Raw genomic sequence first — 10731 nt, 5'->3', positions numbered from 1 at the left:
GTCCAGAAAAGATGTCGAAAACTTGGCTGTAAAAAGCACACCAAACCAACTGCCAGGAGTTGTCGCAAAATAATGGCGTGTACTTTTAGAATGGTGGTTAAGAACGTTTTGATAGCGCCTTTATTTGTCACGTGATGTACATCGCGTCAATTTCAGTCCCTAGAAGTTATGATATCACGAGGTTTCGAAGGCCTGCTGTGACCTTTGTCTTTTGATGAGTTTATTCAGTGGTTAATCATTTCCCATAATTTGTATTTGTATTGTATAGATTGTGTCAGAGGTTATTATGCTATCCAATCAGAATTAATATTTCAATCGAATAAATATGACTCCTGTTATCTGATTATATTATCTTGAACATATCATATCAAATATATGACGAATCTGTTTAAATGTTCAAATTTCAAATTTCGTTTTGCCCTCGTCACGTAGGCCACGTATTTAACACACATCTTTATTTTGGTAGATTGGTAAACAATTTTCCACTCAAATATCGTATTCCCTTCCTACCACACCATAGACTGTAATTTTAAATACTTGATTATAAGAAACATTACCGTACGAGCTTTTAAGGGGGTCCTCCAGGCTAGTAGGAGCGAATTCTCACTACTAACTCACGATTAAGCATGCAAGAAATTAAATGAAAGAGTTGATGAATAAATAAATGTTTAAATAATAATTTGTAAGTCCCTGAGACCGACAGCCCAGAATAGTAACAGGAAAATAGACCGATAAATCAAAGACCTAAATAAGAAAATATAGAATGAAGTTAGATAAGTTTAAAGATTCTGACGACCCACGAGACCACCAGCCGATGTGACCAACAGCCCATGAGACCGATAAACAGAAGAAATACACATGGGAAGATGGAAAAATGCAAGTCTCGTGGACCGTCACTTTGGCGAAAATTATTAAAATTGCCTAGAAAGCACAGAAGACCGAAATTTTGGTATAGTGGTCGGATGGTATCATGGGCTGTCGGTCTAGTGGACCATCAACGAAATCGCCAACAAAGAAAGATTAACAGAATCATTAAGGTAATAGTATATTTGTAAAGCGCTTAGAGACGTTTGTATTAAGCGCTATATAAAAATTAAATATTATTATTATTATTATTAAGGTTGGATTCGGATGTTTATAATTTTTTGCATATCGAAATCTATGATCCCAGATGAACTCAATTCGGTTTATTACTGGATTAGAAATGGAAAATACATTTTTTTTGTAAAAAGTAAATATACAAGATGTAAAAATCTGCCTCTATATACACCCCTCCCTCTCGTCAATTTAAAAACTACCAATATTCCCGTACTCGACACCTGATATTCGGGCAGTGAGGTGGTCGATTCAATTCAATTTATTTCGCAATATAAAAATCAAAGTATACAAGGTAACAGTCAATTTTGACTATATACAAAGGTTATATGCGGGACTTTCCATGAAGGTTGCGAAAACCTGTAAAATTGGATCGCCCATTACAGAAATACAAAATAAGTACATAACAATAAATTAAGTAAGATAAGCACAGTACAGACACTTGAACTGACATATCATTTTAAAACCACTATTGTGTGAATTCTGTACAAAGATTACATAACAAAACTCACGAAAGCATAAACTCTTGTAAATTACTATACACAATTTGTGTACGAAGGGGGGGGGGGTCTACAATTGTGTTTGTAATTTTATTTGTAATATTTTTGCTACATTTCCTCTATATCTGTCTTTACTCGCATTTCTCTCTTGCAAAATATATAAAGTGGTGATTTGAACTGGGCGAGCGACCTCAGCCTCCCTGCCCCCCCCCCCCCGTAGACAAATTGTGTATAGTGCTTTTATGAGTTTTGTTATGTAATCCTGACATACATAAATAATACATAATTCGCACACAAGTGATTTTAAAATGATATGTTATGCAGAAGTTTAATGATCATAAGCCATGGTGGGGCAAGGTGGAACAGGAAAATATGGGATAAGGCGATGCCATCATCTTATGATTACCCTTTACTAATGACATCTTTCCGTAGCTAAATATATAATATGTGTTCCATTATTCAATTAATTCTTTAAGTTATACGTATTCAGTTTGAAAAATGTAGAGTTTACCATGAGGGTGACTCTGTTATCAGAAGAGGTAGATTTTATTTTATTAAATACTATTTTTTATTGTATTGTATCTTATTTAGTTTTATTATATTTTGTTTGTTCGTTTCAAAAATTTCCTTTTACTTTCTTTTTAATTTCTTTCAATTTATTCTACATTATCCTAATTTGAATGGAATAGGTAACTGTGTTTAATCAAATCCAAGCGTTTAAACTACCAGACTCAATCATTATCTATATATTGATTGTTTTTAATGGTTGAAGCATCTCAAGCTTTAAATAGTATGTGGGCTTAAACCTGACTCACTGGAGGTATAATGGGACAAAACCAGACATTTGTTAAGGAGTGAATATTTAGAGCAGTTTCTTTTTATAAGTATTAATATGGCTGGGCTGTCAGAAGTAGATTCATATATTTCTCTTGTTAATCATTGAGTGTTATGCGTGCACGTAATCCTTATGGCTATATTTACTGTGCAAAGTACAGTGGCAAGTGGGCGTATTTACTCCTTACTGTATTGATTTAGCTCGATATGTAAAATAAACACTTGAGTCCATATATATCTATTTCCGTGAACTCTTCGTTTAATCTAGATATATGGAGCTTAAAATCAGGTGACTTGGAAAAGATGCGTAAGAAATAAAGGAATAAAGGTATCATTATTTGTTAAGATTCATCGTTGAAATTAAAATAATATAATAAATAGTTTGTTGTCTCTCGCCACATGCACCATTTTCTTCATATTCTGTTTACTGTAATGACTGATTTTGAAGTACCAGGTGGTAACCCTAGCAATACTTTCGTCAAGCAAATGGCCAAATTATAATCCCTCTGTTTCTCTTCCTCTCTCTCTCTCTCTCTCTCTCTCACACACACACACAATACGTGGCTGAAAGTGCCCTTGAATTTGCACAACGAGACGTTTGAAAATAGTCAATGTAAAGATTCAGGTATTAGAATCCTACTTGGAACAGCTGGATCAAAAGAATGGAGTAAGTTTTTTTGTTTTGTAATTCATCACTTACCTTGTGTAAGAGGACGATACAAGAGCATTCCAAGGCTTAATAGGTTTTGTAGTCTTTGTACTTCGGACAGTATCGGGGACGAATTTCACTACTTATTTGATTGTGATAACTGCACTAAATATTTTTTCTCACCATATGACCCGCCCGAACACATCGAAAATGTTTTAACTAGACACAAAAAACGTAAGCCCCCCCCCCCCCCAAGCAATTCCTCATAAATTTTGAACCACCAAGTGTTTTTTACAAATTTACCTGAAAGGATACTAATCTGTGGTTCTCTTTTATTTTTTTCGTGTGGAACCACATGTCAAACTTCACAAGATTGATGTCATTTGTTTAGTGTACTGAGAGACAGCAACATTCATGAAGGACGGCGCTGTTTGTATGCATTGGGCTGGTTAGAGATCTCATGACACACCCTAAAGTCCATTATCACAATTTCCAAACGGAACTGAAGTGGTGTCATTACTATATTAGAATTGCGAAACAGGTAACAGATAATCCCTTGCAATGACACTGCTTCAGCAACCATTGACTCTTGCTTATTGTTCCATTAATTTGAACTCAGTCAACCGTGAAATATAGATTCATGGTCAGCAGGGTGTCAGGAGATCATTAATTAGCCCAATACATACAAAAAATATGACCGTAACAAAATAATAGCAATCTTGTTAATTTTGAAATACTGTTATTTGTCTTCAAGGCATGCTAGTCCAAGCATGACTCATTTGGGTAAATATGTTCGAAACTTTGCAGTTTAGAAAGTATGAAGGTTTGCCCGTCGATCAGAATGTATACGCTATCTTTCCTCAGCTTCGCTTCGAAAAGATAGCTACATCCAGATCACCTCGGAAGTGATAGTTTGTCCCATTACCTTCACCAACGGTAATTATTTGCTTACTCCATCTGTCTATGTATCTGTATTCGTTTTCCGTAACCCATTTACCCCTCTCTCTCTTATCTTTTTTCTCTCTCCCTCTCTCCGTATTTTCTTTCTTTCTCCTTCCCTTCCTTCTCTCTTTCTCTTGATCTGCTGATGTTTTTTATTTTATATTTAAAGAAACACGTTTGTTAATGTACACTTTGACTACGTGCTATGGCAATCACAAGAGCTGTCTATTGACAAGGCTCGCCGGGTTTACGTTTATCAGACACGAAATGATTTTTGACATCTAATAAACCCGTTCAAAGTACTGTTTATTTAGGGATAACATCACACCATGAACTTTCCAAGATAACAACGATTAAAAGGTTCAATGTGATACCAAAATCATCCTGTAGAAGCTTCTGTTCACAAACAATCCAAGCATAAAAGATTATGAGCATGGCTTATCGGAATTATATTTATGTTGGGTCGTTAACACGACTTCTACTATGATAGGTCCGTAAACTTACTAAATAATCATTGATGATAAAGCGTCTAAAATTTCCCGATGAACCTATAATCATATTTCGAGTTTCATACATGGACAAATTAATACTAACATGTATCATTTCTTTAGAACCAACGCCTTTAAAATCGTTAATTTGAAAATAATAATATCTCATTTTAATACAGTATTTTAAATTTTCGAGATTATAAGGCAGTAAAACCGTATTAAACAGTCTTAAACCAAATCAAAAGCATTAGGTTATGAAAAATTAACAATGAAGGCATAACATTTGTCATACTTGAATTATAAATTTCATGAAATACCAAATCATTAACATGATTAATGCCAATAATAAAGAAGCCACAATGGTTTAAGGCCTGGTACAAAGCTCTCTAACAAAACAAACAAATATCTTCTACAATCCCTTGACCAATATACTTGAGAAGAATCGAGTTACAGATTTTTAAAGACATGGATGGTTGGCCATATTTTGAACCTCGATCGCGGTGAGCACTCGGCCATAGATCTTGACCTCGTCAATCAAGCCATAAAAATACTCGTTACTATTCCCTGGACCTGCTTGACCAATAGTGACCGGTGTATTGCGTGTTAAAATAGGGCCAGTGCAACAGTTCTGGTTGTTGGCTGTCTGCTGCTGACCATTGAGGTAGTAGAGCAAGGTAGACCCGTCATAGGTCATGGTCACGTGGTTCCAGGCGTTCCGCAAAGCGACAAGATGTATGTAGTCCCAGGTAGTAGACGCAGTGGTTGTAACGACACCACCGCCTAACATCTGACCGCTGTTCTCCCTACCCATTCTGATCTCCCAGCTCCCTGTAGTGTAATACCCATTATTGATGATACCCTGGTAGTTCCCCCACTCACCGGTTCGCTTGAACCATACACTGACACTGAACTCCGTGCCCCAGGCGAAGTTGGCAAACGACTGGACGCTCATTTTAGACGCACCGTTAAAGGACGCGGCCTGACCGCATTGGCCAGCCGCGTAAGAAACATCGCCGGTCGTAGTTCCGTCGCGGTTGTTACCGGAGCTGTCAGTAACGTCTCCCTCAAACGGGTAGTAAGCTGGAAGAAAACCAAGGGGAAAATACCGAGGCATCACAACAGGACAATGCTCTTTTTTCCGACAAGCTACTTACAGAAAAACATTCATATTTTCAAATTTGGGGACCAGGCCGAACGCTAGTATTAAAATTGTCAATTTTGCGAGAGTACTTCCCAACAAGCTAAAGACAAAGGCTTGGAAATCGCTTGTATAAATATCTACATCTATAAAAAAAAATTAAAAAAAAGCTTTCGCATCCTGACTCTCGGACGTCAGTGCTTCTTCGGTGGCTACTGCTCAATGAACTAGTCTTAGGGTTAGCATTGTACTTGGGTTTCAGTTGATGTTTACAGTTGTAGTTAGGTTTGGGATTAGTTCAATCCTTGGGATTTCGGCTAGTTTATACAAATGTGATTGGAACAGTGTTCACAGGAGCACGTGTCCTAAACGCATTGTATGTGCTTTACAAAACAAAATCTGCGGACAGAAATGACAGAACACTTACGTGGGATAACAAGTTATGCTCAGGGACATCTTTGAAAACGGGGAAGAGGAGACCAAGAATTGGGATGGTGTCAAACTAGATAGGTGACAGATCATAATTATGACATAAGGACGAAAAAGGGATACAGATAGAGAGGGATGGAGAAAGAACAAAAGAAGGCTCTGGTGTGTGGACCTAGCTGTCTTTGACAGAACACATGCGAGAGAGAAAGAGAGAGAGAGAGAGAGAGAACTTCTTTTCTCCAACATTTCCCGAGCTGCATTTCAACGGCTAACGGTAAATGCTTCCTAAGCATCCTGGTTATACTGATTACTCTCTATATATATATATATATATATATATATATATATATATTTATTTTGTTAGGGGGGATGGGGGTCACAATGACTATTATAAATATTTTCTTTAACTTCATCGTAATTTCTTTTTTTATATTCTTCTACCTCATGCGAAAGAATAATAACTAGATTTGTAATACTTGTTTGAAACAAGTATAGGTGGGCTGGTCCAACTAAAATTTAAGACAAAATAAAGGGCACATTTGAGATAGCGTATTGTCTCAGCTACAACATACTCGAAGTTCAGCGTAAACAAAGCTAAAACGACAGAGATATTGCTCGCGAAAGACGGAAATGTAGAATCCAGTTTTGAGAAAAACTCATGTCCCTTAGAGAATACACGCAAAAAGTGAAAAATTGACATGCCTCCTTTAATCGCACAAATACGTCCTGATGCCTTTGTCAAAATGAAAATTTATGGCAACCATATTTGTAGAACATTGTCTCAGGTAGAACATATCAAAATTTGGAAGAAAATTGATCAATATTTTTAGAGATACAGTCAATTTAAAAAAAATATGCTGACATCATAATATGCAAATTGAAATTTTGAGTTCGGAGGTCATTATGATGACGTCATGAGTTAATTGAGGGTCAAATGAAACATGAAATCATATCTCCAATTTATTTTCTATCAAAATATGAAAACAAAATTGGCGTCACCTTGCAGCCTAAAGAGCTACAATGAATTTTGTATAGGCATGTTTTTGCCCATATATGCTATGTATTACAAGAGCTCGCGCGCACTGAAATTTATGTTAAACGGTCGATCATTCCGTTATTAATAGTCATTAAGAGACAAACATGGTATCAATTTGTTTGTAAAAATATGTGGAATATTATGAAAGAAAAAAAATGGCGATTCTATGTTGTGTAAAAGTTTTGCGCGCGAAAAACGCGCGCGCATGCGCGTGTGAGCAATTTTTTATAAAATGCTTAGAATGGCCTAAAACGTATGCAAAATGATTTTGAGACGATTTTGAGCATTTTAAAATTTTGCGCGCGCATTTACGCGCGGACGTACGCGCACGCGCGCGTTATTTGACCTGAAATTGACCGGACGGATATTGACCTTGATCATAATAAATATGAATGAGAAATACCTTTTGGTTATGAAGATATGATCATGAGTTGATTTTCGTAAAATTTTACAAAATGGCGCCTAGATGACGTCATCAGTGAAGGTCAATGTTGAAAACGTTATTGTGCTTTGTACATATGCCTATACATATGTGTGCCAAATTTCAAGGCATTTGATCGAGCCATTTCCAAGTTATCTTGCCAACAAAAAAGTGGTTAGAAATAAGAAAAATATATAATAACTAGATTTGTAATACTTGTTTGGAACAAGTATAGGTGGGCTGATCCAACAAAAAATTGAGAGAAAATAAAGGGTTCATTTGAGATAGCTTTTCGTCTCAGCTACAACATACTCGAAGTTCAGCGAAAACGAAACTAAAACAACGTAGATATTGCTCGCGAAAGATGGGAATGTAGAATCAAGTTTTGAGAAAAAATCATGTCCCATAGAAAATACACGCAAAATGTGAAAAAGTGACTGATGCCTTTATCAAAATGATAAATGATTGAAACTGCATTTGTAGAAAATTGTCTCAGCTAGAACATATCAAAATTTGGAAGAAAATCGATCAATATTTACAGAGATACAATCAATTTTCCATAAATATGCTGACTTCATAATATGCAAATTCGTATTTTGAGTTCCAAGGCCAATATGATGATGTCACGATACACTTAATGGCCAAATGAGAAATGAAATCATATCTCCGACTTATAATTTATCAGGATATTAAAAACAAATTGGGGTCACCTTGCATCCTAAAGAGCCACAATGGATTTTGTATAGGCATGTTTTTGCCCATATATGCTATGTATTACAAGAGCTCGCGCGCACAGAAATTTATGTTAAACGGTTGATCATTCCGTTATTAATAGTCATAAAGAAATAAACTTTGTATCAATTCGTTTGTAAAAATAGGTGCAATATTATTAAAGAAAAAAATGGCGATTCTATGTTGTGTAATAGTTTTACGCGCGAAAACGCGCGCGCATGCGCGCGTGCGCGATTTTTTATAAAATGCTTAGAATGGCCTGAAACGTATGCAAAATGATTTTGAGACGATTTTGAGCATTTCAAAATTTTGCGCGCGCATTGACGCGCGGACATACGCGCACGCGCGCGTTATTTGACCTCAAATTGACCGGACGGATATTGACCTTGATCATGATAAATATGAATGAGAAATGCCTTTTGGTTATGAAGATATGATCATGAGTTGATTTTCGTAAAATTTTACAAAATGGCGCCTAGATGACGTCATCAGTGAAGGTCAACGTTGAAAACGTTATTGTGCTTTGTACATATGCCTATACATATGTGTGCCAAATTTCAAGGCATTTGATTGAGCCATTTCCAAGTTATCTTGCCAACAAAAAAGTGGTTAGAAATAAGAAAAATATATAATAATAAATAAATAAATAAATAAATAAAGGCAATTCTAACGAAATTATAAGGTGGTCTGTACGTTATACAGCCCACCTGATAATCATTATATATACATATGCGGAGATCGCTGTATCGTGAAACGTAGGAAGGAAGGAGTGGAGGAAGGGAGAGGGAGTGTTGATTCAAATTATCCTACCATTCAAACTCAAGCTCTCAGCTTTTCAAACGTACCAACTGTTAGTTGTAAGTCTCAATTTGTTTTCAAATTTGAAGACTAATGTTCTTTTTTTGGCAATTCCCTCTTACATTTCAAGGGGACGCTCCTGTGAGAAGAGTTTGGGCCCTCTATGGTGAACTGTGAATTGTGACCCAGACCTGTACCTACAATACTGATGATGGCAGCCTTTTGGGGCGGAATGTTATCAACTCACCAATCAAGCAATCATGAGGGCAGGAAGAACACGCCATCACCGTTGATATCATAAACATGATCGTCGCTAGGAGGGCTATCAAAGTGTTCACTATCGGCGAGCTATAGAATATAGATAAGAAAAATTTTGTAACTGTGGTTATTGTAATGCAAAAGACGTAGATGTAGAGTCTGATTGGGGTGTTCTCAATATAATTTAAATTATGAAAGTTAGTAACATTTTGTGAATATTCATTACCAGTTTAATGATAAAAGTGACCATTTAATTGAAGTATTCGGGATAATTCTGAGGTAGCAGATGTCCTTACTTGCAAAATCTAACTTTTAGGAACACTATGAGTTAACAGTCACACCGTATCGAAATATTTCTGAATATGGTAAAAAGTTTTCTTCGGTAGAAAATTAAAAGCATTGAATTTCTGTATCGCTCAGAGCATAGCGACTCTACAGTTTTCAATTGTATGCGCTTTAAGCTTTACTTTTTATTGATATTTATCATTTGGATTTCGTTTCTTCACGAAATGCATAGATTGTAGCCTAATGAAAACAATCAAATAACATTTTTATTGGAAAACAATGATACACAACGAAACCAAGTTTTCTTACCCCATACTGTATAACTAATGAGAAGTGGCTCTTGCTCGAGATGACTGTAACAGACAAGTGTTGTCTTGAGAATGATTAAAGTGATATTGAATTGAAATCAGGAACGATACTTTATTTTATTCTAGTCACGTAAACACCATGCGCGGAGGACGGTAGGTATATTCAAGGACAGAGGAGGTTAGATCCGGTCCAGGAGAAATTAAAAAGAAATCAATGCAAGAATACCAGCACACATGTCCACTCGACTGGTATCTGATAGAGATTGAGCACTCTTACTTGTTTGAAGTGAAAAGAAGATAACATCGATGGTCAGCCGTGTCTTTGAACGTGGGCAAGGTCAAATTTTAAAAGCATATATAGACCTGGATAATTCAAATTATAAAACAAACATGGTTTAGTAGTATAGCATTTGACGATTTAATACTCACAACAACTTGTTATTGTTGTAATGATGGTCGCTCTCTTAAACTACAACGTGTGCAACTTTAAAAACAGCTATATGTTAGCTTCAAATAAATATTAGATTTTTATGAAAAAAATATATTTATATAAATGATTATTGCTGTACTTTCATTTAGTAGAACAATGTGTCTTTTGAAAATACTTTTTATGCCTTATTTACAAATATTTTGGAAGAAATGATTGATGATATTAGTTTACATGTTTATTTGTTCACGGCACGTTTTTTGTTGGTCGATGGATGAGGACTGTTATATTACCCTACATCCACCAACAGATGGCGCTGATGGATTAAAAATGGGTCGAAAGGTCGGGTGACATCCACATATAAGTTGATTCCTGTTGATGTGCAGGGCTG

General features: G+C 36.0%; 1 protein-coding gene across 1 annotated transcript; it reads right to left on the bottom strand.

Moving 5' to 3' along the window:
* Window positions 1-4701: 4701 nt before the first annotated feature.
* Window positions 4702-9403, bottom strand: LOC105440734. Its single transcript, XM_030995297.1, has 2 exons — window positions 9310-9403; window positions 4702-5588 (listed from the first exon to the last, which is right to left on the bottom strand). The coding sequence occupies exons 1-2, from the start codon at window positions 9365-9367 to the stop codon at window positions 4966-4968; spliced, it is 681 nt and encodes a 226-aa protein (XP_030851157.1). The 5' UTR covers window positions 9368-9403; the 3' UTR covers window positions 4702-4965.
* Between the last annotated feature and the right edge of the window lie 1328 nt (window positions 9404-10731).

The sequence above is a fragment of the Strongylocentrotus purpuratus genome, unplaced genomic scaffold, assembly GCF_000002235.5.
Source record: "Strongylocentrotus purpuratus isolate Spur 01 unplaced genomic scaffold, Spur_5.0 spur5_scaffold_21, whole genome shotgun sequence".
NCBI classification, from domain to species: Eukaryota; Metazoa; Echinodermata; class Echinoidea; order Camarodonta; family Strongylocentrotidae; genus Strongylocentrotus; species Strongylocentrotus purpuratus.
Note: the sequence above shows the minus strand (reverse complement) of the source record. Positions and strands in the feature narration are given on the sequence as shown.